The sequence below is a fragment of the Astatotilapia calliptera genome, chromosome 19, assembly GCF_900246225.1.
Source record: "Astatotilapia calliptera chromosome 19, fAstCal1.2, whole genome shotgun sequence".
Lineage (NCBI taxonomy): Eukaryota > Metazoa > Chordata > Actinopteri > Cichliformes > Cichlidae > Astatotilapia > Astatotilapia calliptera.
In genome coordinates, this window is record NC_039320.1 from 21,566,237 (window position 1) to 21,594,206 (window position 27,970).

A 27,970-nucleotide genomic window follows, 5' to 3' on the forward strand; every position below is an offset into this window, starting at 1 on the left:
AGGAAATAGCTTCTCAGAAAATATGCCAGCTGTGCAGGGAGTGTGGTATTATTGTCTTATAGGTCTTGTCTGTTTTCGCTTTCTTTTCCCCCCCCCCCCTTTTTTTTTTCGTTCATCAGTCACTGCTAACAAAAGGGCACATAGACTCATCTCGACCACGTGCGCGGCACACTGTCACTGTTGTGCGTTCACTAGGCAAGCCAGGCACTGTGTTCTCTGGGGCTGGGTGGTTATTGTGCACTCTGTGAAAAGGGCATTCCTGCTGTGCCTGCTCCGGCTTCTTGGATTCCCATCCTGAACTGAGCGATTGTCTTTTAAAACCATGCGAGCAGAGCTGAGCCCAGAGAGTGCGCAGATGTGAGAGTTCATATATGATCACACGCTCTCACACACACTCACAGCCAGCTTTGCCTATTGAAGCCACATCTGTAAGAGCGCTGCTCAGATTACAGCATAAACGGTGGGTTCAGGTGAAGCCTAACGTTTGCCAGATGCTGCGATTAAGTCACCAGGAGGTTAGCCTAACACTGGAGTGTTGTTGTTGGTCGGGAGGGTGGAATCATCAGCCTCCTTAACAAGAGGGGCGCACATCTGGCGTGAAGCAAAGTAATTTATGAGCATTATCTTAAACAAGCGTGAATAACTGCACTGATGCTCTGGTTTATCTTCATTATTTAACCAGCACAATGGATCAGTAATCTCGGGATTGATTTGAAAAGAAAGGTAGCTTCTCCTGTTTATCTAATCCTCGGCTTGTAATCTCTCGGCCTCTGAGGCCCTGCAGACGTCTGGAGGACAATAATTAACTCAGTCCCTCAACACGTTGACACAGGTGAGCACTGCTCGAGTGGTTAAACACTCATTATGAGGTTGTTGTTACGTGAATGAACACATATGCACACTCACACACTCTGATCAGCTAACTTTGTCTTAGCTTGTCTGTCACGTCAGACTTTGGCCTAATCAGCTACAAAATGCCACTGCTGACTGTAGTAACACCGATTAGATAAGCTCCACACCTCCATCCTCTGCTAACCTTTAAAATATAACCCACAGGAAACCGAACATGTTGCACCCCTTGGATTTTATGAAAACAATGCAGAGCTGCAAAACTTAACGCTAACCTCTTAGAAACTGTTTCTTTCTTGAAACTGAGATGTTGCTTTGTGTCCTATAAAGTATTTGAAGTGTCGTATTTATGTGAGATCACGTGTTTCAAGTCATGCAATGTAATCTAACAAGTGAAAGATCCCTGGTTCAGTTCAGAGGTTGTGTCACGAAGGGCTTCTGGTATGAAAATATGCCAATTTAGACATAGCAAGCTGCCCAATGTGGTGAAAGTAGCATATGTGTGTTGAGCTCATCTTTCTTAGGCAGTGGTCTTTATCAATGTAGTTAATATACATCTCTCACTTCTGTCTTTTCAAATATTTGACTAAAAAAGAAAAAGATCTCAAAATCTGAGCAAATAAATCATCACCGATCACAAATGCTGAATCCCATACAGGAGTTGAGTGAAATAATCCTTTTATGTATCTCATATTATGCATTGATATTTATTGTATTCAAATTAACACATATATATTACATGTGTCAATTTTATTATGAATTTCAAAGTCTTTTTTTAAGTGCTTCAAGTTCATGAGAACTTTCTCGCAAAGGCCATATTACTCTTTTGGCCATCCTAGGGGTTTGGAGGAAGCAACATTTTTAGAAATCTTCAGTGGCGTTGACCCTCCACTTTTGGCCAGACTCTTAACTTAGTGGTGTGAGGATATTTTCAGTAATTACAGAGTAACCAGGGAATGCTCAGCAGGAAATGTCCATAATACAATACACACACAGACCAGGCACGGCTAAACAGATATAGCAGTTTCCTGGTAGTGTATGTCTCCTCTGGAGTGAGTCATGCTTCTATTACTTCACCTTTTACTCAGAAGTAATACTTTGTACAGATTTCTAAGCTTTTCTCGGGGGGGGGGGGGGGGGGGGGGTGCTGTTTGTAAGCGGTAAAAAAACAACGGGTCACAGAGCCAGGATGGACTCACGGGGCCTAAAATGATTCACAGACAGAACACGAATAACAAAACACACTGGACCATTATATGAGCTGAGAGAGGTGACCTTTCAGCGATGGTGCCTGAACATGGCAATGCAATGATAACCAGCTGGTGCAGTATCCATTTTCCCCAAGTCTTTATGTCCATCCCGTGGTGGCGTTCACATCACAGCACCCCAATTAAAACCACTCGGGATAAAAAACATGTCTTTTTGGACTGATTAGATCTGAGCAGAAAATTCACAAAAACCTATGAAATATTTCTGATCACTGTACACATAAGTGGACAAGTATAAAACAACCAGAAAGTATTAGAAAAAGTCCAGTAGCTTGCCCAGGACGTGTGTCATTTGCTTGCTTGTGGAGATCACTAGTTTGTGTAAGAGCCTTTAATCAGGTCACTGAGAGCCCAGGCCTCTCTGCTCCCACTCTACGCCCTCCGCCTGGAGGGCTCCGTCAGGGGTGACCAAGAGGGGCACCGCTGACCCAGATTAGGAAAGGGTAAGTGTGTGTGTGTGTGTGTGTGTGTGTGTGTGTGTGTGTGTGTGTGTGTGTGTGTGTGTGTGTGTGTGTGTGTGTGTAAGAGTGGGGGAATCAGCTGTGCATCATGTCTCAGTCTGCACCGTTCCAATTCATTAGCAGCACAAGGAGCAGACAAGAGAAATGAGGAGGGGTGGATTGTGTGCGTGTATTTGTATATGCATGCATGTGGAGTGGGTGGGGGGGCAGAGAAAGGAAGAATACAATGTCAGTGACAGAAGGAGAAAGTCACTGCTGCGGTTCATCTTAGATTATCAGGCACCCACTTGACCTAGAAACACATGACACACAGGTGCAGAGATACCCACCAGGGACCTAATGGCCTCTGTATGTGTGTCTCTGTGAAGCCTGACCAGCTGAACCCCTGCAGCATCCGCCACAGCGTCAGACCCCTCTACAGCTTTCTTTCTCTCAATTCCTCTCTTTCTTTCACAGTCTGAGTGTCTCTTTCTCCTTTCTGTCACTCGCCCTCAAGTGTGTTCCTCAGACATTTTCCACACCAATTTTCTCTGCCCCTCTCAGCTCGCTCCCTTCATTGGACTGCTTTCTCATCACCCAAGAAAATTTCCTGTTTGTATTTCTCTATTATGTTTCCCGGTCCATGTGTTCTTCATACAAAACCACATGTATTAACTTCCGTGGGGTCTGTGAGGAAGTTGGACAGCCATATTTGACCCTGAACGCCTCAGCTAGTAGATACAAGTAGATGTCAGAATTTTCAACCAAACTCTTTTGTCTTAAAACTTCGTACCAATACCATTACATCATGTAATTGGTCACAAATGTTGGAATTAGTTTATTTCCATCTCGATGGTAGCTTGCAACCGCAACATGCCGGCTAGCACTACAGCAAGATAGATCAGTATAACAGACTTGGACCCCGACTCTTAAACTCTCCTCGTGGTACTGGCCACACTGTGTGGGTATGTCACAAGCGTGGATCAAGACAATCTTTAAATGCAAGGTCAGAACTCTAGTTCAAGTGAGTTTATAGTGCACCACAAATACCCCCTTTGCAAAAACTGCGAGAGGAACAGCTATTACACGAGAGCATTTGTATCAAAAATAATTATATAGTCATCATCTGGTAGTAATCAGCAAATAGTTGCCTGGATTGATTCTGGTTAAATGTTAAGATTGTAGCTCCACAATGGTGAGACCAAATGAAAACTGTGGATCAGACTCATTCTTTCCTAGCATTGTGGAGACAACTAGCAGACACAGCCAATTTGTGCTGTCTACAGAAGTGCATATTTTGCAACATTGAAAGCAGAGATTTGGGCCCAAAGACCTTCCATTAATGGCCAACCAGCTGTACAGTAAGCTCAGTGTCTGATGGAAGAGTGACTGTTGATGAATTTCTTGATTAAAGAAAAAGAATAAACCTACAGAATTCAAGTCCAAGCCCTTTTTTGTTTACAGTTGAAGACCAGTGGAAGGTGTTGTGACTAATCAGACCAAGTCAGACACCAGGTGGAGTTGGTGTAGATCCTAGCCACAATCACCAGGTCTGAGTTGTGCGCGGAAAGCCAGATGTTTATCCTCATTGAATGGCTAGAGAATAAACCAACTGTTCCAGTCTGTTGATGAAAATGACAAAACAGTAGTGTGACCAACACCTGGTCTCCACCCGCCAAGCCGCACTCAACATTATACTCAGCTTGTTTTGGACCAGTGTGGTGATCATGGATTTAAATGGCCTTCTGTGGCTTGTCTCCCACCTTCTATACAGTTCCACTGCCTGGATGGGTTCTTGCATCTAGAGAGCATTATTCATACCCAAGGACATCAACAGGGCCACCTGTCAACATAGTTATGACAACTACCCTGTTCCCGCAGCGAGCAGCACAATATTTCCTTACATTACCGACTTCTGGATTTTTTTTTAAACATAAACAGCAGCTCTACATGCTGTACTTCTGATGTATGTTTAATGGGACACATGCTGCTTAATCATTTGGCGCCCTCAGTGCTGGACAACGGAGATTAATTCTCTATTCAGTAGCAACAAAGACCCAGAACCCCTGTTCACACACTCCATTCGGATATTCAGCAAAACAACAGAAAAAGGCACATAGTGGGCGAGTGTGTGACTCAGTGAATGACGTATGGGTAAGTTTATCTTCTGACATATTATGTACCCTCTCATCTACAAATCCAGCAGGATCATTATGCGCAAGCTTGAACAAGAGACTCTAACATAGATAACAAGTGGCCAATACAAAACAACAATGTGCATAAAATGTCATGTCACTGCCTGGGTCACTAAGGCGAAAAGCTTGGGATCTGTAGGCTGCTCAAAGCTGATGGAGAAGACTGAGGCGTCTTTGATGAAGGACAGAGTGAAAACACACCAACAGTGCATGGCGTGTACTTGCACACACACACACAGACACACTTGGGATATAAAGAATTAAGTTTCACTGAGTTTCTTGCCACTTAATTATCCTCTCAAGATGAGTCTGCACTTGCAGATGAAAAAGATACCCTTCTGTATACAGAGCTACCTCTCCACGGGACAGTATAGAGGTTTATCTTTGCTGTCTTGTTCTGTTTCATCTCATTACCCTACACCCTGTTTTCGTGCAAAAGGAGGCACTTTGTTTATGTTAACACAAGGTGCTTTGAGAGATAAAGACGAGTGGGAGTGAGATCCTGCATGTGAAAACGGATTTTTTTTTTCATAGAAGAAGAACTGATGTTAATATCAGACTGTATTTTTGCTTCCTTGATAGTAATTGAATTTTTTTTTTTTAAGTGAATTCAAATACCAGAGAGAAGAGAAAGAGAGAAGAGAGAAGAAGGGGGTGCTGCTAATTATGCGTGGCGATTGTTGATGGCTTGATTGTCTGCGTCCAGCTGCATGGAGGAGCAGGGAGAGGGAGGGCGGTGAGAGAGGCAGACTCACTGACGCCGGGCTCGGAATTCTCCCATCCATTGAAAGAGAGACCCGATTGTGTCCGGGGCCTTTCCGACAAGCACCTGATCCCTGCCCAGACACACTAGTGCGTGTGTGTGCGTTTTCACAGATTTACGCACTAGGAACTCTGGAATCTACAGGCCCCTGGCAATGAGTACCACAGGAAAATGCTATACTACAATTTTTAACAAGACAGAAATGGCTCCTTGCTCTCTAAAATGACTAAGAAAGTCATTTCTGTCAGATTAACAAACGCCAAATCTTTACCCAGACCCTGTCATGACAGCTGGCTCGGTCAGCAAACGCAAACAATTATTTTCCCACCAAGCCTGGGAATTTCAAAGCAATATTTGTCCTTCCCTTCAGCAAATTTAAGAAAGATACTTTAGGTCAAAGTCTTGTTTAGATACTCAGCGCTGCTCACACAATATGATTTTAAAATAGTCTGGATCGAAGTCCCGTCTCACGGTTCAATGTGGTTTGCGCTAAAGTGAGGTCTCTGAATGACTCCTAATACAGGGTCAACTGCCGTGAGGAGGAGGGGGGTGCCACAAGGAAAGCAGCGAGTGGAACATCTGTTGAACCTCTGGGCAGATGGGACATCTCTGGGAGCATGTTTGTGCACAGATTTATAAGATTATGAAGTTTTTGTATTACCCAGCTATTTTAATCAGCTACTCCTGTAGCATGCGGAGCGATGTTTTTTTTTGGGGGGGGGTTTTGTTTTTTTTTCAAATTGTTGCCACCTTCGCTACAGTTAAAAAGAGCCTATGATAAGTTTTAGTTCTCTGTGGTGGAGACTTTCAGAGTGGTTGCAAAATATCGCATACAGGCTACTTTTGTGGCACCCACAGACCACTGGGCAACACTATTGTTCAAATCATTTTTTTCTCTTCACACTGAAATGTTAAATTTGGACTTCTTCATTAGGAACAGAAATAGAGAATCTACAGTGCTGTGCTGTAACTTTTCATGATTCATCTCTAGCTACAGTTGCGTATATCCAGCATTGCAAAAGCTGTGGATATTTAGAAATACTTTCCCTTCGACTTCTGTCTCGAGTCCATCTGTAGACCCAAGCAGAGAAGCGTGGACGCACAGAGTCCGGTTAATGAGTGATAGAAGCGCTCAGCCAATCCGATCTCCGAGCGCCTCTGCTTCCCTCCCTCCCCATGGTTCACGGGGGAGGGCGGGCCGTCTGCCAAAGAGGGGAGTGCGCGTCGGGGTGAATGGATGACGTCGGGAGGCTGGCGCCAGCATGTCTGGGACTGGCGCGTTAGATCAACACAGCTGGGCCGGGATAGGACACACAGCTGGCTCAGGCCTGCATTCCTCCACAAAACAGGATTGTGAGAAAAGAGGAAAATAAGACCCAAATAGGAGCAGAATGGGGCGTGCTTTGATGTAAACCAAAATGGAGCGACATTCTACATGGTTAAAATATAACTTTTATAAAGAGTCTCGCCCAAAAGAAGCCCGATTTTTACATTAAAGGACATCTTAAGCACACAAGGCTTCAATAATAGGAGTGATTTTTCGTTATTCATGGCACACAGTGAGACTAAACAGTAGGCTGTGAACTATCACTGTACCCTAAATGGACAGCCGGGGAATAAGTGGATGAGCCTGTGATTCTTGGAAACTAATTTCCTCTGACCTTTTGCCTGTAATCGGATATAAATTTCCAATATATTTGTATCTTTGTTAGGGAGTGTGTATCTAAAAATGTGGAAGTTCATAAGATTTAATATAGAGCTTTTTTGTAGGGCCGTACTGATGTGCTGAAGCGATTCAGAAGCCTGTGAGAGAGGTGTTTCCAGGGGCTGGACATAGACACATTTCCTGAAGGGCCAGTGATCACGGATAACAAAGTGTGATGAAAGAAGTAAAAGTCCAACTCTAAACCACGTTCCTTGCTATTATTCACAAGGCAGAACCCCATAGGTAATAGAAGCCCTCATTTACACGGTATTCTTCAAAGTGACCTACTTTAAAACCTTTCATCTGTTTAAAATAAAGAGCAATATCAGAAAACGATAGCTTAAAAAATCGATTGACAATTCCCTTCAGGCATCCCTACCTTATTTCCTCATACCTTCCAAACGCTTCCCCAATTCCGTATCAGCCAATGGGATTAGGTTTATTCTTTACATTGGCCAATCACGAGAAAGGGGGCGTCTGCAAGCGTGTGCCTTATAAAAACCAAAGTGTACGCCGCTGTCACTGCACTGTAGCTGTTCAGGACACTGATCGAAAAGACCTCAGCAGGAAATCTTACAAGCCGAGTGAATCGCTCTAGTTTCACCTGCGTTTTCACCATGAAAGCCATCAGTCCCGTCCGCTCGGTGAGGAGCTGCTACAAGGCCGTGTGCTGCATTTCGGAGCAGAACCTCGCCATCAGCCGGAATAAACACTCCTGTCTGGATGAGCCGGTGAGCGCCCTGTGCGACATGAACGACTGCTACTCCAAGCTGAAGGAGCTGGTTCCGAGCATCCCGCAGAACAAGTCGGTCAGCCAGGTGGAGATCCTGCAACACGTTATTGACTACATCTTCGACCTGCAGATCGCGCTGGAAGCAGAGGACACGGCCACGCCGGAGATGGTTTTGTCAATAAAGGTGAGGGGAGATGCGGGCTGATGCTGGGTCGCTTTCCGACATCCTCAGTCACTCGTCACGATCACTGGCAGGAATTTGCCTGCTGGTTATTTGCACTGCATGAATCTGGACTGCAGAGTCATTTAAAGTTCAAGGCCGTGCGCTGTGAATTTTCCAAAGTTTGTTCGCATGCGTACGTGCGCGCATCGCGCTGCTGTTCTGCTGTAGACCGCAGTCACACAGCAGCAGATGGTGCTCTGCGATGTCACACCTCTGCTCAGGCATTTATTATATACTTCTGTTATTGCCAGCTTCTGAAACTTGCTTCTCTTCTCTGTCCTCTCCATTCAGACTGCGGACATTAGTCGCAATTTCTCCAAAGAAGAAGGGCGGTTGTGCCATTAAGATGGAGATGGCATGTTATGGTACGTATATATTCCTAATTGATACATATATATATATATATATATATATATATATATATATATATATATATATATATATATATATATATATATATATATATATATATATATATATATATGTAAATATATATAATAATATAATAAAAAAAATATATAAATATATATATATATATATATGAGGCAAATGTGCCCTGAAGCAAATCATCATATCTTGAATTACTCCTTTTTACTTAAGTTCAAATAAATCTATAAATGCCAGAGAGAATAATGTAAGTACTGATATGCTTAAAAGTGAAAGTCTTCACTCCTCCACTTTCATTATGCTCGCCAATTAGACAGGCCAGTGATTGTGTAGTGGATTCATTGCTATCTGCCTGGGGTTAATGAAAGTTCCATGCTAGGCGCCAGTCTGTCTGCTCCCCTCTGCAGGGAGGGAGAGAGGGAGGGTGAGAGATCTGACTTCACTTTTCTTCCTTTCTCTCCACGCAGGTGCAGGGAAACACATGTCTCCACTTCACTCCGGGCAAGAGGACAAGAGGGGCAGAACGGGTGGGATAGGTATTTGGGAGAGAAGGAGAAGAAGAAGGAGGAGGGCTTGAAGAAAGAGAGGAAAAAGTGGACTGTTTCCTAGATGAGTGGGGATCAACAGTATTGCATGAGCAAGAAAACAGAGACTCATTCTTTGGCCCGTGGACAGACAAATCAACACACCAAAGTAGAAGCCAGGATTGGAAAGTGAAAGCTACCAGCTTTGTATGCCTTCCTCTTAAAAAAAACAACCTGGGATTCCTTATAGATAGTCGGAGGAATTGTTCTTCTTTTCTTTTCTTTTCTTTTTGTATTGCATTCCAAACAAAAGTTTTTGTGGACACACAACCTGAACTTTGTATCCAAGTCTCATATCACCTCACACAATTATCACCCCCCCCCCTTTCCCCCTTCCCCAAAAGCAAAACACATGTTTTCTAATAATCTTGAGAACTAATCAAACTTCTTAAGAAGGTGTACATATCTGCTGGGGGTGTGAAATGTGAATCAATATGGATGTTTCTTTTTCTTTTGTTTTTTTGGGGGGATTGGGAGTTCGCGTGTCTTAGGTATAATCAGAACTCTATACTAGAGTCAATTGTAAATGTTTGCAGGGATTGTGTTATTTCTACAGACAATGTGCTGTGAGTTTCATAAACTCTTTATTATAAAGTTTGCTTTGTATGTACATGTATGTTTTTATGTAATGAAATAAAAAAAAAAAGAATGTGAAACCGTTTTCCTGGTGTGGTGTGTTTGGTCTAGAAAAATGAATGAGTTTGAACTAGTCGTATTCTTCTGAAGACGATGGGGATGCTGACGTGACTTTCTGGCTTTGGATGACAGTGAAATGCTGATACAACAGGATGTATTTAGATGAATCTTGAGGTTGAGTGGTTGGAAATCAAACAAAGGGAGTTTCCTCTCAGTGTTTCTATTTTTCCAAAGAAACCAGTTCATAGCGATTGAATTTCCTAAATGGTGTAAAAGAGAGAGGATGTTATGTGATTGTAAAACTGTGCATCTGATCATTCATAAATCCTGTTAAAATGTCACCTTCATGACACCAGTGTATAGAGGTACAGTATGCTGCCTAGCTAAAGCTACCACTCTTGAGGTAGCACTATACAATTTTTAAAAAAAGAAGATAGGAAGATGTTTCCATGGTTTTTACAGAGAAGCTTTCCTTATGGAATCATATTAGAGAGTGAAACAATGCATGGGAAGTATGACTGTAGACAACTGATTTCCAAAAGCTGAACAAACGCTTGGATCTGTGTGGAATTTCAGGAATTAGATGTTGACACACACTACCGGTATCTCTCTAGAACAATAGTTACACTGACCGGAAGCTTTGTACTTTTGCACTTTTCTTTCTTTCTTTGTTTTTATTTATTTATTTATCTGAAAATAGAAGAAAGCTAACAACAACAAAACAACAAGGGAGAAGAGTTAAACATGATGACCCAATTCTAACCTTCCTCGTACAGCTAATAATGAAATAGCAACGCCATCTAGTGGTGCAAATGCGTTATTGGCTTTTCTCGCCGTAGGAAGTTATCACGGTGGAGAATATTTTGTGATACAAAATATAATTATTACTACCTATATGGACTTCATATTTAATATTATATATGTTCTATACTTTTAAAATGCTCATGTACATTATTATTAATAGTAACAGCACCACAGCCTGAAGTTCAGGACAACAAGGTTACATGACAGCTTAACTGCTATCAGACTAATAAGTGGACAGTATGCGTCATAATAAATAGATAATACATGGATACAGTGCAATAGCTGAGCACACCTCAGCTGTAGATTCTATTTTGTACATATTATTTTTCTTCATTTTGTTTTCTTTGACTGAACGACAGTCTTTTTAAACCCTGTCTTGTTTTTATTGTGACGTTCTTGTTTTTCTCTGTGCATATAATTTTGTTCAGCAATATATCAGTGATGTAGTGCTGAACGATAATACAGGAATCAATAAAGGAATGCATTTTAAAATAACAGTGTTAGGATGGCTCATAGCAGGTGGCTTAAAATAGGAGGCTTGTGGTAGAGATGAGGTGCAGACCACCCACGTGTTTGTTCACCAAAGTCAAAAAATAAAAAATAAAAGCCAAAACATTACAAAAAATAAAACCACGTAGACAGTGGTGGGACCTGGTTCCAGCAGGATGTTAACTGGCAGCAGTTAACCCAATTAACTGTTGCTAATTGGGTCTCAAGCCATAGGAGACATACATGCTAAAGTAAAATAATAAACTGCACACAAATCTTTTCTAATAATGTTTCTTAACATCAAATCAATACTGTAAAAATAATTACAACTATTATTATGAAATATTTTCCCACTTGGCCTACCACCTAAAATCTACAATAAAACTATTATGGCTGTTCATTCCCCTGTTCAATCACTAGGTGCTGCCTGGAACCTTTAAAAAGCACTTAGAAAGTCTTGGGACTCTTTTGACTGGCAAAAACATTGGGAGAAAACACAAGTAGGACACAATCTTGTCATCAAAATAGTCACTTGGGATATAAATTGGCTCTCCTACCCATTAGAATACACACCAGGTAAATATCAAACCAGTATTTTCCACCAGTAAATTTACGCACATATTAACCAGTGCCAGCTGAAAGATTGCCAACAAGAAAAACCTACAGACAAATAACCACTAAAAAACACGTCAAACTTTTTTGTACTTATTCTTTAACACCAATGTTAAACATTAATCATGTATGTTAATCTGGTTAAGTAATGAAGAAGACTATTGCAAGCAGCAAACAACATGAAGATCAGCTGCCAGTCCACACTAGATGGGGCTGTTGGATGAGGATGGAGCCTCCTGACATCAAGAACTGTTGCTTTCAGTGTCAAAATGAAGCAGCCAACCTCAAAATGTAGGATTGCACAAGAATTAGAAAATGATCTTTCTTCTTTACAGCAGCACAGTGGACAAATGACTGACAAGCTGTCTCATGGCCAAGTAAGCCCAGTTCTCTTCTTATTTTGTGACAAATTCAGAAGGTGAAAAATCTGGAGTGGATTCCAATTGTTGAACTTGCTGGTGAAAGGTGCAAATCAGTAGTCTAGTATATTCTTAAAAATAATGAATACCCTGACAGGCTCAATAACATAGAAATGCCCAAAAGACTGAACTAGTGCATGATTATAGGATAACCTTCTTTGTTCAGAAAACGCTGAAGACACGTTGAAAACATTCTCAAACAGGTGGGTGTATCACTCTCAAGGTCTGTTATTAAATACAGAGGGTTTCTAACTAACTACTGGTGTCCCTCCAGAACAATGAGGAGAGATTAGTCTATGCCAGGAAACAGCTCAAAGAGTTTGTACAGTACTGGGGGGAAAAAATGTTGGACAGATGAAACCAAGATTAACTTGTACCAGAATGATGGGAAGAGAAAAGCATGGAGAGAGAAAGGAATGGCTCACGATGGTGATAAATAAACTGGTATTATATCATGCTTTTCTACTTGGAGCACTCAAAACACTTTTTACTGTCATTCACCCAATCAAACACATTATTACAAGGGCTTTTTTTCTGTATACCTAAGCACCACGAACATTTGCTCTAACGTTGATTGACACAGCGGGGGTTCTCGCCCGAGGATACTTCGATACAGAGTGGAGTAGTCTGGGATCGAAGCACTGACTTTCCGAGTAGGCAATCTGCTCAACCTCAGCTGCAGCCACCCATGACCAGAAGCATACCACATTGCCAAACATGGTAGAGGGGATGTTATGGGATGAGCATGTACAACAATTAGGCATAACATTATGACTGCCTGCCTGATATTCTGTTGACCATCCTTTTTGCTGCCAAAATAGCCCTGATCCATGGAGGCATGGACTCCACTAGACCCCTAAAGATGTGCTGTGATAACTGGCACTAAGATGTTAGCAACAGATCCTTTAAGCCCTGTAAGTTGTGAGGTGGGGCCTCCGTGGATTGGACTTGTTTGCTCAGCATATCTCACAGATGCTTGATTGGATTGAGATCTGGGGAACCATTTTTGCTTTGTGGCACAGCGCATTATCCTGCTGAAAGAGGCCACACCCATCAGAGAATATAATTTCCATCAAAGGGTGTACATGTCTGTAACAATGCTTAGGTATTTGGTACGTGTCAAAATAACATCCACATGATGGCAGAACCCAAGTTTTCCCAGCAGAATGTTCCCCAAAACCTCACACTACCTCCACTGGCTTGGCTTCTTCCTGTAGTGGATCTTGGTGCTCGCTGTTGTGCCAGGTGAGTGACACCACGTAGTGGGCTATCCATGTGATGTAAAAGAAAACATGCTTCATCAGATGAGGCAATTTTCTCCTCCAGTTCTGATGCGCACTTGACCATTGTTGATGCTTTCGGTAGTGGACACAGGTCAGCAAGAGCCCCCTGTCTGACACCTTTCTATCAGAACCAGCATCAACTTTTTCAACAGTTTGAGCTACAGTAGCTCGTCTGTTGGATTGGATCACACAGATCTTCAGTCCCCACGTGCTTCGGTGAGCCTTAGCTGCCCATGACCCTGTCACTGGTTTACCACTGTTTCTTCCTTGGACCACTTTTAAAAAATATGATCACTGCAGAACAGGAACACCCCACAAGAGCTGCAATTTTGGAGTTCTAGCCTTCACAATTTCGCCCTCGTCAAGCTTGCTTTAATCTTTGTCCATATTTTCTGTTTTTGTCAGCTTTGCGGACAAAAATGTTCACTTGCTTCTTAAAATATCCCACTCAAAAACAGGTGTAATGATGAGGAGATAACCAGTGTTATTGACTTCACCTGTCAGTGGTCATATTGTTATGCCTGCTTGGTGTATGGCTCTAAGTGGAACTAGATCACTAGTGTTTATCGATTATATGAATGCCGATATAAGCAGCATGAATTCTGAAATGTGCATTACTATACTCTCTGCTCAGATTCAGTCAGATGCTGCAAAACAGATGAATGATGACCCAAAAGCATACAGCAAAAGGTACCCAAGATTTTCTCAAGACAATGAGATATCAAGGGCTAAGTTGGTCACCTGACTGGCAACCCCATCTAGCATGCACTTAGTTCACTAAGTACAAAAACAAATGCAGAAAGACCCATAAACAAGCAGCAGCTGACATTTCTGCAGTAAAGGCCTAGCAGAGTGTCTCAAGGGAGGAAAAACAGCATTTAGTGATGTTTTCTGGTTCTACTTCAGTCATCACTTGCGCCGTTACTGAAAATAGAGGACTCTGTATACAAATGGCTATAAATAGCACAGCCATTTGGGGGTGTAGGCAGCAAAGCTACAATAAATGTGTAACTGTCCAGACACTCATTTAACTCCACGTGAGTTTCATAAAACAAATTCACAGTTTGATACACTGAACACATTTTGAAGCATCACAAATTTTGATGTGACAGAGAGAAACATCACTAGTGATTTAAAAAAACAAAAGAAACAAACAACAAAGTTAAAAGTACAAAATGTACATCACTAGAATGCTGTGAGATGTTGCATGTCATGCAGTTGGGATGAAACATGAATCTGAATTTCCAGTATTGCTAGTTATGCAAGAACACCTACAAATTGTGCAGGATTTTGTGTGAAAGAGGAAGAAACATGAGGGTGGGGATAATATACGTTGCACTCTGTGGGCATCCAGTGCAGTAACAAAGCAAATTTCTTTCATCTGACAATTAAGAATTATCTCCTGATCTCTAATCCAGTGTAATAAGGAGGCAACTGTGTCAGCTTTTTTCTTCACCCTCGGTTTTTTAAAGGCACAGATGCACAACAAACAATCATTTTTGTTGTGCATTCAAACCACTTTCAACTTTGATTATTTCATTCAAAATGCAGTTCAGATTGACGCTGGACAATGGGGCTGCTTTGGTGGAGAGTCTACTTTGTCTTGGCCAAGGGGGTCAAGTCATATGGCTTGGGTTTGGTTGCTGCTAATGGGGGAGGGGGTGTTTTCTTTCAATACCTCCTCTGAGCCAATAAGCAGGAGTGGTACGGAGTGAATCCAATTATCATCTATAAATCTCCTTGTAACAGAGAACAATACACTTTGATCACATGGAATACAATAAAGCAAAATTGTCTTTATTGTTTACAAAAAACATACAGTGTATATTTAATTATATTTAAAAAATAAAACTTGTGAAAAAAACTTTCCAATCCTTTCTTGCCCTCTGATTTCTAATACACATATTTTATTATGTCCTGATTACCCAGAGAGCAATTCGGCACTATTTGAACATACTGTACATGATTGCACCGTTTGCAGAATCAGACTTCATTTTAAAACACTACAAATTTCATATAAACATATGAAGTTAATGTTTAACCGTTTTTGTAATCTTTGACTGTCAAGGAACTGAACTGGGATGCTGTAAAATGCAAGTAAGTGGTTACAAGTGGAGTTAAAAAGGTAATAAAAAGTGCTCCAACAACAATAATGCGCCTCTAACGTGTGATTATAAAGTCTGGGCTGGTCATTGTCTCCATATCCAGCCTGGCAATGAAAGAACACCATGTCTTGATGTGTGCTCCTGTCCCTTTAAGCAGATCACTCCCATCCCCGCACAACTGTTTTATGCAAATTAGACAAGCTGAACGTGTCATGAGCCAATCAGAAGCGGCTTTCAGCCGCGGGAGATCCGAATTTCGCGGGATGAAGTTTGGCGGTAAAAAGACTGTTCTGCCCCATCTCTTGCCCCCTTGTATGGAGAGAGGAGCTCTGAGGTGGACGGACAGGAGTGGCATACTGGGTCGGATTCAGCACCAGAGGGAGTCACAATCATTTGTTAATCTCCAGCTGGAACCGGATCTCAGTGAGACCTGAAAGCCTTGGAGAGTTAAGCTTTAAAGTTCTGGACGTTTGAAATAGTTTATTTATTCAGGAAGCTATTCTTTATAACTGGTAAGGCAAGTTTCCTCTACACTGTTACAGGACAAAGGATAACAACACCGACCAGCCTGTTAAATGTACTAAGGATAAACGTCACATTATAACATATAAGCCTGTACTGCATGTGTAATTCATGCGGCTTGCAGCTAATTCGGCAGTTTACGCTGTGAAAGTTGCTTTTGTTTTGTTTCTGTGTGTTACAGTATTGGCAGTTAATATATTCATAGAGGTCCCGCAGTAAGTGAAGCTTGCTGAGCGATTCAGTGTGCTCAAGTACAGGCACACTTCTGCCTTCGCCTCACCGGTCCGGTTAAATTTAGTCTACTCAGGAAAATGATGCGGATGCCTAAAGGCGTCTCGCCGGCATCGGCTCGGCAGGCAGTGGGGCTGCCTTGCTCTCAGCAGAAGATGAAGCTTTTGTCCACCGGTGGAGTGAAGACCGACTTCTTCCTCACCGGACTGTCCAGTCCGCAGATGAACACGGTACCGGCCGGATATTTCACCCAGATCTGCAACACCAGCGTGGCCGAACAAAGAGCCAACAGCCTGTATTCAACCCCCCATGGACCCGAGGTTAAACCCATCAGATCATCCTCCGGGCGACTGCCGGTAAATAATCACACAAATACAAGCCTGGGGTCGTGTTTCCTTACTGTTTAATATCCAGCGAATGATATGCATATGTCCGGGGGAGGAATATTTAACTTTTTTCATTGCTATGCATGTTTGAGAAGGGTGCATTCAGATATGTTTTGACGTGATAAGCCACAGAGGGGCCACTGTGGCTGCTCCTGCTGATGTGCATGACTGGTGTCTTCTCTCTTTCTTTCTTTTTTTTCCTTATCCATGCCAGGCTGTGTGACATCTTCTCCCGCAGTCCAGCTGTAGCTAAGACAAGGCCAGACGCCTTGTTCTGTGTTTGATGGTTTTGATGAGCCAGTAGGGGTGCTTAGAGAGAGGCCCCACTTTCTTGTGCCCAAATAACGAGTGTCCCCCCTCCTTGGTGCAGCAGAGCTAGTTTTTTTTTTTTAATACAAGCAAACAATGCAGGGGCTCGACCAAGCTGCAGGAAAGACACTTAAGGCAAATTCATAGCTTCCCAACACTTGTAATGGGAGATAACACACACAACAGATGCTCCACCCTCACTTCCCATTATGTCAAAACAGGGTCTGTGTTGGACTGTGGGAAGGAAGCATAGGTCAGAGGTCATAACCACAGAACAAGTGTATTTTCTGGAGTGTGAAAGTATTACTATCGGAAGCCCTAAAGCATCACCAATAAGTAAAGGATTAACCTGTTTTGTAAAACACATACACAGTTGGCTTTAATGATGTTAAGTAATGTCGTTCATTTTAAACTCGAATGCTGAAGATTATTTGAAAATCCTGATCTGAGAAGATTGGATGACACTCAGCAGCTTTTTAGTGCTCCACACCTGTTGTTGTTTGTTGTATTTGGTGTCTTTATTCCAGCTGACTCGTCAGCCCCGGAGTCTTTTTTTAGATTTAATGAATTGCAGTAACGCTAAAGGGGTTAGAGTGCGTACAGGGTTTTCAAATCTCATGTCAAATCCCCAGCCCTAATAGGCCCTTCAAGAGGATTAGATGGATATAAGTAAAGTGAGAAATAGGGTACCACCTGGCATATCATGTGCCAATGTGAACCTAACTGCTGTCAAAGTGTGTATTAGGGCTGCCACGATTAGTCGACTAGTCACGATTACGTCGACTATCAAAATCGTCGACGACTGATTTAATAGTCGACGCGTCGTTTGAAGCTTTGTAAGATCACAAAAGACGCAGGAATAAGTGGCAGGATTTAAGAGTGTAATAACGGACTGAAACAGAAGATGGCAGCATTGCATGTACAAGGATGTCAGCTACCGTTAAACCCCGAAGAAGAAGAAGCCGCTGTGTCCCAGAATTCATAGCTCGGCCCAGCGCAGTTTCCAACAATGGCGGCAGCTAGTTAGTTTTAATGTTACTCTTATTATTCTTTCTGGGTCACAAAATAAACGTTTAACATATTTTCAGGCGAGAATGTAGCTGTGTAAGCCTCAAATATCTGCTCAGTTTATCAGGACACCACATATTTTCAAAAGCGCTCCGACGTTTTCAGAGACGTCTGTTACCCACTAGCTCGTTAGCGAGCCGGGGGCGAGGCTCACTAGAGCCGTGAGAACACCGGACTCCCCGCAAATCGTTTTCAAACCCACCACTGTCTTTCGCGACTCAGGTTGAATATATATGAGTCACTTAGATAACTTAAAATGTTATTGTTTGGCTTTTTTTTTTTAGTATTTTATTTGTTCCTGAGTAAATCAGTTTGTCTGAGATTAAAGTTATAGTTTTTACACAGCTGAATAAACGTCAAGCAGACAGCTGATTATCAGAAGTGTGAGATGCTCCAGAATATACTCCAGTGTCCTGTTATATTTTAGATAGCAAGGAGTTTATTAAACTCCACCGAAACAATCTGAAAACTTCATTAAAATTTAATAAACTATCATCTTGTCTTTATTTTTAGTTAGCACAGACCTTAAACACTTAAAGCTGTAAGCTAATGATAGTTATATAAGAGCAGATGCTGCTGGTGCAATAAGCTGTAGTTTTACGTCCAATGGATGATGATCTGATTAGTCGACTAATCGCAAAAATAATCGGTGACTAGTCGACTATCAAAATAATCGTTTGTGGCAGCCCTAGTGTGTATGCATTGTTGGTTTCTAGAAATATTACGTGCATTCACGCTTGATAACCTGGTTTTCCCCTTGAAATCCAACCTTAAAGTTTGGCCATATAAGTGGTCCATACTGGATTTGATGTGGTTCAGTAGGCTTTATGACACGACCCCCGTGTACGCAGTCATGTCGCCTGTGTTTTTGTGCATGCACACTGTGACCACGGTAACTTCTGTTTTCAAGGGATTTGAATATTTTCAGTTGTTGCACATTGTCACAGGTGCACGTTTCAATTTACCAGAAAAACAGGAGCCTAGTTCGGGTTGACAGAAGTGACGGCACGGTTGAAAATACGGATGAGGTTTCAAAAAGCTCTCTGATTAAGAAACTTCCTCTGGATCACTTCAGTAATTTGGGTAAACTTAATCAAAGGGAGTGAACGCACCTTAAAGTTTCTGTTTTTAAACTTATCATTTTAAGTGATTTGATTCCCGTGTCTAGAAATAAGTGGTACAGTGGGCTTTAATGATGTTTGAGCGTATTCCTTCTATTATACGTTAGTTTTGTTGCACTAATATATATTTATGATTTTGACACAAGGATGTCATTATCATTATGTTTGGGTTTGAATGACTAAAAGTCACGACATTTGAGTTGCTCTTGTATGTGTTGCGATGGCTGGTGGTAGCTATCTTGCAGGATACATTTGATGTGATGATATTATGAAGTTTTATTGACGACAGTAAAGAAGCTGAAGATAATAATGTGTTGCTGACACAGCTGTTTCAGTGCATGTTCAGTCATGACTTCTCTGTTTACAGGAAGTGTGGCCTTTTCATGTACTTACGGCTCACTTCCTTTAACCTATACAACATTATAACCACAGCTTTTTTCTTTAATCTTTCCTTTTTTAAACTTTGACTGGGAAACCAGATTTTAAAGCTTAGCATTTATTTCTTTTAAGTACAAACAATCTAAGCACATACAAAGTCCCACACGTTTGTAGGCACCTACCTACAAAAAAAATAAAAAAAGGTTAATATTTGACTGATTTTAGTAAACTTCAGCTGCAGAGATCCAGTCTTTACTTATTAATCTTACCAACTCTAGAAAAAGGCAACGTATCAGCTATTGGCATGTGAATTTTAACCAGGGTGTGTAAACTGTTGATAAACTGTTGTCTCTGCTTCCTTTCAGCTCGATAGGGATGTAAATGTGTTACAGTATTCAGACCTACAGCCAAAGTCCAGGGAAGCCCTTTTCTCTTATTGGACTGCAGATGAATGAATTTGTCAGTTTAGGCAAAGTTCAGTACAGTCAAACAGCGGTATGGCAACAGGATGCATCTCCATAATATTCACCAGGAACAATGTCCCATTTATTCCCTGTTTATGTGACGTACTCGGAGTTTCACCACAACTGAGTGATTACGGATGTCAGCTAATGCCTTAGTCTTTCTCCTTTGGTAATTTTTAGGAACACACACGTCTCCTGCAACCGACCTTCAGCTCTGGTTTGACCTTTTTTTAGCCCCTAGGGTTAACAACCCATTCAGGCTAATGCTTTGGTGGGATATTGGACACAGTACCAACTGTATGCATTCTCTCTATTATCTGTTTTGTTGGTGTGTTTTCCATTTAACCCCAGCTTCAGGCAAATACCAGCCCTACAGGGCAATGCTCTCTATAGGGGGAGTTTTGCATTTCAAAGCAGCTTACCCTCATCAGGCAGGCAAGCCACAGTGGGGACGGATCCACACCTCTGTTTAACCGCTTAAGAGGCTGTTGTAGGGCAACTTTTGTTTTTCCTTTATGTCCAAGGGTGTGGTAGTGAAGGGGCTCGGTACAGAGCGGTAGGTACTTGTAGGCATACTGAAACTTGCCCTTTGCCTGGATGGAATCTAAGTCTGGTGCAGCCTGACTAGCAAGATCTGTTTGTTTGAGGAGAGGCCCGACTGCAGAAGCCCTTCACGTGATTATGATTACATGCGTGGAGTTTACAGCACAGCAGCAGAGACGGCGGGAACCGGCCAAATAATATACAGCAAACAGAAGGGGCCGCGTGCAGTAGATGGGCGTAACTGGGCAATCAGGCAGGGTGAGGTTATAGCAAACGTGAGTGGCGTGATACTGCCAGTCTTTGAGATAACGTGCTAATAAGGAGGCCAGCTGACTCGGGCCTCTCCCATCGTCTCTTATAGCTGCACCATACGTATGCGAGAGCTAGTTTTAGGGTGTGAAAGCTTTTGGATTCAGATTTTCACAATGTTGTGTTCTAACACCTTAAAAGTGATGTGTGCTAGGCGGCATACCTGTGCACTTTCTGTAAAATGTAACCATTTCTCAATAGCTGCACTTCTTCTTTCAGTGGTCTGTTAGTCTGTTAAGTGAGGAATTTAAAAAATAAAAGGTCTTTCCTCTAAATGACTTTGGGTTTGCGTAATATGGTTGAATCACCAGAGAAAGCACTCATGCAAATGAAGGAGCACCCAAGCCCTCACTCTGATGTACAGCTGCAGGGGGAAACCGCTGGTTCCATTCTTACAAGTCATCATGCATCAGGCTATGACTCAAATTGTACACGTGCATTAAAAAGTTTGACTTGACACACGTTGACCTGCTCGTTTTAAGTCATAGAAATGACAAGTCTTCAGCCTTATTTGGTCAAAAAATGCGACGTTTTTTTCTTTGTGCTGGGACACTGAGTCAATGGAAAGCTGTGGCAGTTTTTCTCTGGTTAAACCACAGCTGTCACGGCTGTAGGCAGTCCAACTGGTATCATCTGCTTCCTTTCTGCGACTCCAAGTGTTTGATAGCGACTTTCACGACCATCGGCCAATGAAAACTCAAAGTTTGAATCGTGCAAGAGGTCGTTTTAGAGGCAACAGTGAGCATTTTGTTCTTCGGTAGCTGTTCACCGTCCTGTTGCGGGTGTCTCTGTATGCCTGACTGTGTGTTTTAGGGATTAAAATCTAGCCTGCCAACAGCACGGGGCTGCTCCAGATGTCACGAGACAACAGGTGGACGTGTTAGGGAGAACACTGGGGGACAATGGCAGCCTTCATTATCCCTTTACTCGCACATGCGTAGGCACATCCACACGCGGTAACGTGAACTCCCTGCTTTTCCCATCTCTGAAAAAGCAATTTCCCTAAACCTGTTAACTAAAACAGTTCACTGGCCGCATGTACGCTGTCGTGGCAAAAGGGATTATTCGTGAGGAGACACGGTGAAAGGAGTTTGTGAGATCTAGCCATGCACTACAAATTACCCAGCAGCCAGAGTGTGCGGAGGTGAAATTGCCTCACTAGCTCAGTCATTGTGTTTTTGTGTGGGCAGTTGTTGGATTTCCAACTGACAGCAAACGTTCTCGTCCACCGTGAACTTTTGATGATGACAGCATATCTGCACGTGGGGTGTGGTGGTAATTTCCTAATCCTTAAGAGAGTAGCGCTTTCACTTCAGCTAAGTAGGCCAGTGGATGGCGGGGAAAAAAAAGCAATGGTCATTTGAAGATTTTATATTGGGTTACAAAGGTTGTTCATGTGCTTTTGATTGTATGATGCATCGCTGTTATGGTCAGATAATGTTCTGCTTGTGTGCGCGCGTGTGTCTCTGTGAGGAGCCTGTGTGCTAAGCACAGAAGGAAGAGGGTTGAGAGGGGGGAGGAGAGGTCATTGAGTGATTCCAGGGACTTCCTGACGTATGTCAGGCAACGAGTCGGGCCTATAGACCTCCCGCTTCTGTTGACTGCAGACAAACAAAATCAGCCCCTGTTGAAGTGCTTGGGAAAGTGTGCGTGTGGGGGGTGCTTTGTTCCTGCACTTGAGGGTTGTTGGCACATTTACGACATGGTACTTTTAAACAAGCCCCTATTTAGCCGTCTAGCATTCATGCTACTGTTCTACAAAAGGTCTGGACTTGCCCTACAAACTATTTGATTCTTTCAGCTTTTTAACTAGCCATTATTTAAAGTCAGTAGGATGAGTTAAACACTTCCATAATGTGCTTTTGTTCAGCCTACACTGAGATTGGAAGGATTTCAGTCTTATACACCCTTTATATTTTCTTATGTAGTGAAACAGCAGTTAATACAGAGGAAGTAGTAGAGCTGTAAGTCACACCTGCTTTGTAACATTTGCATCTTTTTGTTAATCTTTGATAAATGTCTTCCCTTTAGGCCAAGAGGAAGCTGGATTTAGAAGACCCTCTGTATCTGCCAGAGTTTCGTACGCCAAAAGGAAAATGCAGCATTGCAGCACGGATACCAAGCCCAAGGAGTGAGTAGACTGTACATCTCTTGTTGTGTTTGTGTACAGCCCTTCGTGTCTGCTGTGACGGTGTTGAAAGTGCTCTATGAATAAAGTTGGTGTGGTGTGGTACACATCAGTGGGTGGAAAATATTTTTTGTACTATGCAAAGGGAAGAAGCAGTTCAACATTAAAAGAAAAGAATAAGAGCAAACAATGAAAAGAAGTTGATTGTACGGTACTCTTTAGCATTAATCTGAACCCAGGCAGGGTGGGTAATGCCAGGTTTGCATGACACGACCTCAGCCTGATTGCGTCCTGAACCTTTGGGTTGTGAGCAAACACGAACAGACCTGTTTGCTATGGGTCAAACTGACATGGCAGGAAGACTACTGCTGAAGTATTCCGCAATAGTTTCCTCACTTTCTGCGAAGTTCACCCATATGAGCACAGAGTGCGGTACCAGCAGCTCAGTTGCGTACAGCTTTACACATAACAGATTAAAAAAAAAAAAAGCAATGGTGTAGCCAGGAGTAGAGAGCCAGTATCATAAACTGGCTTGTTGACATTCTTTTCCTAGAATACACAAGCTAGCGCCTCCTTCCCAACGACATCTCAAATCTCACAGCTCAGCGGGAATGACAGATCAGGGAGGAATGTGCGGTCTGCCGTGTCTCTCAGTTATGAAATTGCAATGTCTTATGATTGTTTGATGGACAATTCTCTGGAATTAAGGAGCCCTGAGAATATGTTATTACTAAGATTATCAGACCTATTGATCCATTTTCTATCACCAGTGTGGTTATATGTCATTGAGTCACGGGGAGAGCACAGTAAGCAGAGATGCCAGGACCTCTTTCACAGTATTCTGGGAGAATACTTTAGTGTTCCCAAGACAACAGAGGGCCATAATCTCCGATGTGCCCCGAGTCTTACACAAAGATTCCCACCAGCTGGAGCTGCCTAAACCACCTAAACTTGCTCTTTGATGCAGAGGAGCAGAGACGTCCAACTAATCAAGACTGATTATTAAACCTGTAGCAGATTAAAGCAATATGAAGACACAGTCATTGGAGACAGATGCTGTTTCTGGTTTACAATACCGTACCCATAGCTCTTATTTTCATATTTTCCGTGCGAGGAAGAAATATTTCTGCTTGGAGGATTATTTGTAATTTCGAACATGATATCAAACATAGAAAGTAAAACATAAAGGCAGAAATAAATCTAGTTGACACATTCCAATAACTGTTTTCATGTTTCACTGTTGTCAACAGCTTGTATGACTAATACAGTAAATATTTGAATCAGTGATCTCTCCGCCAGCTCATCAGCCAAATAAAACACTTGAATGAATTAGTAAAAATCAGAGTTGTGTAACTCAAGCACATTTCTAGTCTTATGCGCTACTTTTCTGTGTGTTTCCTCGCAGCTCCAAAATCTCCGGGTGAGCGGACGCGGTACGACACGTCATTGGGCCTGCTGACCAAGAAATTTGTGGGTCTCATTGCTGAGTCTCCTGATGGAGTCCTTGATCTGAACTGGGCCACTGAGGTCCTGGAGGTCCAGAAAAGACGCATTTATGACATCACCAATGTTCTAGAGGGAGTCCAGCTTATCAGGAAGAAGTCAAAAAACAACATCCAGTGGCTGTAAGTAGAAATGCAGAAGAAGGTTAAGTAGCAGGAATAGTGGGAGGTTTATCAACTGCGTGTAGCTCACAGAAGCAAACCAGGGACTGCGTAACTGTTAAGTGAAGCCTTGGCATTTAGGGTTCCTTACAGACTTTCACAATAATGTTGGGCAAAGCATGGGCAGGACTGTTGACAGCAGCAATTTGGCCTTATTAACAAAGCTGTGTAACATAGTGCAATGCAGCTTGGTTCTTTTTGCTCGTGTCAAACAGCTGAGACAAGATATTAATATCTTATAAAAGTTTGCTTTTATAACATATTTACTCTAGATTTTTATAATGATTTTACAAAGTAGTGTTTTTATGCTGCACACTTTCTGGACTAATTAGTAAAAAAGATAGATGTATAGACATTTGCAAAAAACCTACCGATTGTTTTTGAGTCTATTTATACTGGGCTTTGATTGCATTCTAAAAATGTCTCCATTGCTTTTATTCTTCATGAAGTATTAAAAGGAAGAAAAACTTCATACTGGTACTCGCTTGTCTGCCCCCTAGTGGCAGTCAGCAGACATTGCAGTGCCAGTTGTAGACACTACCTAAACGTGTGGAGTTGTTTTGACTGTTACAGACTTTTATTATTCATAGACGTGTTTATTGTGTGTATGTGTGTGTTTCTCCAGGGTTGGAGACGTGTTTGAAGGTGGAGCGGGTGGAGGGGAGAAGGCCCGTGCCCTGAGGAAAGAGCTTGGAGACCTAGAGAGAGCAGAGAGATCTCTGGATGAACAGATTCAGTCCAGCACCACACAGCTCAAACAACTCACTGAATATAAAGAGAGTCAGAGATATCCTTTACATAGAGCACCGTGGTTATCCACGTCATTCTTTCATGATCTCCGTTTCCGCTTGTTGGCATGTTCCGCTGTAGCTTGCTTGGTTGAGTAGGTAACGCATATGCTAAAAGGCAGCAGGGGCGTTCGTCTTTCCCTACTTTACTATCAGATTCCTACTAATATCTTGCCAGATATAGCCAAAAAATAATAAAAGAGAAAAAAAGACAAGCACACACGCACGTGTATTTAAATTCCACTGTTGTTACCCTTAACCTCATGATCCACATTGGGCTATGTGACGTATCAAGACATCCGCTCCATCGGCAGCCTTCAAGACCAGACAGTCATTGCTGTTAAAGCCCCTGCAGAGACCAAGCTTGAGGTGCCAGACACAGCAGGGGTGAGATTTGGTTTATGTTTCAGTTTGTCCCCTTAACCCCTCCTTCCTTTAAATTGTGCATTTGTCCTGATGTCAGATTGTTTTGATAATTAATTGCTTCTTCTCTTGTTTCCTTACAGCAGGGGTCTTTGCAGATCTATTTAAAGAGTAGAAATGGTCCCATAGAAGTCTACCTATGTCCTGATGAGGGTCTTGAAGAAGCTAGTCCTGTTAAGAGTGTTGTCACTCCCAAAAAGGAATTCCCTCAAACGCAAGACCCTCCCGCTGCAACCCCAATAGGACCACCGAGTTACAGCGTCAAAGAGGAACCTGTTGACTGTAAGCTTTGAGTTTTGAACAGAATACCACCTTTATTTGAGCTACCCTTACTTTGATCGTACCCGTGCACTAGTCATAGACTGCATCTAGTTTTGCAACTAGCATTAATTTAGTTTTACAAGTTTTACAAAGTGATTTTATCCCAAGGCTTCCAGAACATTAAAAATGAATTGCACCTCTTCAGCTGGAGCCAGTCCAAAGGTCAAATAGCACCATTAAAGCAGAAAGGTCACACTTCTTTTTGGCGGTTTCATGCGATGCCATGATAAATCGGTGACAAATTAAACAAATGGCATGTTATTTAATCTGCTTTAGTTTTGCTTGTTTGGTTGTTGTATTTGTTTTGCATTCTGCAAAAAAATCTTGAACTGTTCCTTTAACTTTTTCATTATTTAACCCCTCAGCTGAAAGCATAAAAAACAACAAAAAACTCAGGGAGTATGTGCACAAGAGTAGAATAAAAATAGAACTTGTATGAGGATAAAAGATGTGAAAACTATTCCAATTTAGGAAGCTAAAAAGAAAAGTGTAGAAGTACACCACCTCTCTAAATGTTTTTTTAATGCAGTGCCCTTAGCACAAAATTAATTTCCAACGCTTTCTTCAACACAGCCAACATTTCCGCAGCAGCTCCAGCCGCCTCCTCAGCTGTGACCTCCACGTCCTCTCTGCTTGACGTAGAGGGTCTGCTGGGTTTGCCCCCGAGCCTGCTTCAGATAACCGAGGACCAGCTTCCTGGCACCTCCTTCACGTCAGACCCCAACACCCCCTTTGTCAGTTTTTCTCCACCTTTGGACCACGATGACTACCTCTGGAGCCTGGAGGACAGCGAGGGAGTGTCAGACTTCTTCGACACTTACGATCTCGGAGATTTGTTGAAAAGCTGAGGCTTAGATGAAGGGATGGGGCGGAGAAAATTCAGGGAGAAGAAGGGTAATATTTAATCGAATGCCTTCTTGGGACAAACTATTACACTATGAAGCCATCTGTTTTAATGTCCGATGGAGGAATCAACTTCTTTGTTTAAATTATAAAGTGAAAATATTTGTATATATAGTAAATTTGGGCAGTAAGTCGAGTAAGTCTCATAGAAAGCAGGAGTTATTGTTTATGTCGTATTGTCAGCGAAAGAACTGATGATGCATTTGTTTATCAGTCATTGTTTAGTGTGACCAACTCAGGAATTTGTTTTTTACCCCTCGTTTCCAAAGTCTAAATAATTGTTTGTACCACTCTTTGGCCCATAGGGGGCAGCATTGTATAATGTCAGCTTTAACTGCCATGCAGCGTTACAGGATTCAATCACTGGATCAAAGTACGCTAAAGCCATGAAGAGCCATACACACAGGGTCTGTTTGCAGTGTTTTCACCACTGATCAAATTAAGCTGTGAATGAACTTCAGTGTCGACATGCATCTACAGCTCGAGAATACACATCAGGTGAGATCTCAGCATAGATTTTAGACATTAAAACTGGTTTTCAAAGGTGCTCATGTTGCTTCTTTCATGCCTTAAGCTTTGTGTCAAGCCTTGTGTGCCTGAATGTGCAGGCTGTGACCCAGAGTCGAGTCAGAGGTCATGACAAATGGTGGCTATTTTTTTTTTTCTTTTTATCTCTTTGAACATGTACAATCTTTGAGCGACGCCTTGTAGGTTTGGCAGCTTTGTTTCAGTTGTTGCTCTGTTGAGTTTAATAGTTGTCTTTAACTGAGTGGTTTTAATTTATTAGTGTAAAGCTACTATTGTATTTCTTAGGAAATAACCCAAAACGAATTAAATGCAGCATCTGTGTTGCAAGGGGGGTGAAGAGGGGTGGGTGATGGGGGAGAGGAGGGGGTTAATTGATGTAAATGAGGTGT

At 42.2% G+C, this 27,970-nt stretch overlaps 2 protein-coding genes across 3 annotated transcripts; both read left to right on the top strand.

Moving 5' to 3' along the window:
* Positions 1-7,732: 7,732 nt before the first annotated feature.
* id3 (inhibitor of DNA binding 3) lies at positions 7,733-9,808 on the top strand. The gene is made up of 3 exons (XM_026152736.1): positions 7,733-8,137; positions 8,468-8,541; positions 9,031-9,808. The coding sequence occupies exons 1-2, from the start codon at positions 7,838-7,840 to the stop codon at positions 8,519-8,521; spliced, it is 354 nt and encodes a 117-aa protein (XP_026008521.1). The 5' UTR covers positions 7,733-7,837; the 3' UTR covers positions 8,522-8,541; positions 9,031-9,808.
* Positions 9,809-15,795: 5,987 nt separating this feature from the next.
* On the top strand, positions 15,796-27,907 carry e2f2 (E2F transcription factor 2). Of its 2 annotated transcripts, none has more exons than XM_026152940.1 (7): positions 15,796-16,604; positions 22,858-22,957; positions 24,360-24,579; positions 25,244-25,405; positions 25,679-25,793; positions 25,913-26,111; positions 26,724-27,907. In XM_026152940.1, the coding sequence occupies exons 1-7, from the start codon at positions 16,329-16,331 to the stop codon at positions 26,996-26,998; spliced, it is 1,347 nt and encodes a 448-aa protein (XP_026008725.1). In that variant the 5' UTR covers positions 15,796-16,328; the 3' UTR covers positions 26,999-27,907. The 2 variants fall into 2 exon arrangements, with proteins under 2 accessions (XP_026008725.1, XP_026008726.1); XM_026152941.1 differs by having other exon boundaries at positions 25,916-26,111.
* The last annotated feature ends 63 nt before the right edge of the window (positions 27,908-27,970 follow it).